Below are 1025 nucleotides of genomic sequence, written 5' to 3'. Positions count from 1 at the left end.
GAGCACCCCAGAATCCGGCATCGCCCCCACTGTGGACAGGAGAGCACCCCAGAACCTGGCATCGCCCCCACTGTGGACAGGAGAGCACCCCAGAACCCAGCATCACCCCACACTGTGGACAGAGCAGCGCACTGACCAGCTGCGGTGGGGCGGGGTCACACAATCGACCAAATTGGGAAGCGAAACCCCCCGCGGCGTGACGTCTGGTGATCTCGCTGCCACCGCGGCAGAAACCCTGGGGTCTGGGGACGGACACGGGCAGCGTGTGCCGAGGGGAGGGACGGCAGCCCCTTACCTTTTTCCCGGTTTGTTTCTCCACCATGTCGTTGCTGAGGGGAAAGTCTTCCTGCTGCGGTGTTCTAGAACACCCACCCCTGGGCATCGTTCTGCCGCGCTCAGCCGGTCTTCATCTACGCACCCGGCGCCTCGTCGTCGACCGTCTGCTTCCAAAGAGAGGACACAGGGTGAGAACCCTCGAACCCGAGCAGGCAGCACCGAGCCAGCCCCTCTCTGCCGCCCTGGCGGACCCAGGAATTGGTCAGGGGTGCGGCGGTCCTGACCAGGTCGCCGAGGGACGCGCCTCCCAGGCGCTCACCAGCAACAGGAGCACACGGGGCCAGCGCTTCACGGCGGCAGAGGGGGGCTGCCGCGTCTTTGGTGGGCTCGGCAGCAGCTCCCCACAGGCAAGGTGCAGCCCCCGGCCTGGGGCCCAGCAGGCCACACCCACCGCCCTCTCGTCCTGGGCCTCAGTCGCCCACTCGCACCCCCAGACCAGAGCAGCACGTGGACTTGTCACCTCGCTCCCTGAACAACCGACTGCGCTCAGGGTCCCTGAGTTGGCGCTGCCAGGCGGTCTCTAGCCAAAGAGAATTCTGAGCCCCTCTAGCTAAAAAGCCAGATTCCTCCTCCCTGTCCCGCCCTCTCCTTCCCTGGAGAGGGGCTTTCTCTGCACACGAACACGGTGTGAAGAGAGTGTGATTTACTTCCGGAACAAATGCACCCTAACCTCCAAATCCCACCAGCTT

The 1025-nt window shown here is 64.8% G+C and overlaps 1 protein-coding gene across 3 annotated transcripts in view; it reads right to left on the bottom strand.

Annotated features, from left to right (window-relative positions):
* The window catches only part of ANKRD11 (ankyrin repeat domain 11), a 41056-nt gene extending 40604 nt beyond the window's left edge, over window positions 1-452 (bottom strand). For 2 of the 3 annotated variants that reach the window (XM_012657182.1, XM_012657183.1), the window contains exon 1: window positions 296-445. In XM_012657182.1, coding sequence (XP_012512636.1) covers window positions 296-382 — 87 coding nt within the window. In that variant the 5' untranslated portion in view covers window positions 383-445. Of the gene's footprint in view, window positions 1-295 lie in introns of all 3 variants that reach the window. The other variant, XM_012657184.1, reaches the window with a different exon arrangement.
* Between the last annotated feature and the right edge of the window lie 573 nt (window positions 453-1025).

The sequence above is a fragment of the Propithecus coquereli genome, unplaced genomic scaffold, assembly GCF_000956105.1.
Source record: "Propithecus coquereli isolate 6110/MARCELLA unplaced genomic scaffold, Pcoq_1.0 Scaffold531, whole genome shotgun sequence".
Taxonomy (NCBI): domain Eukaryota; kingdom Metazoa; phylum Chordata; class Mammalia; order Primates; family Indriidae; genus Propithecus; species Propithecus coquereli.
The sequence above is the reverse complement of the archived record's forward strand: the minus strand, read 5'-3'. Positions and strand labels throughout refer to the sequence as shown.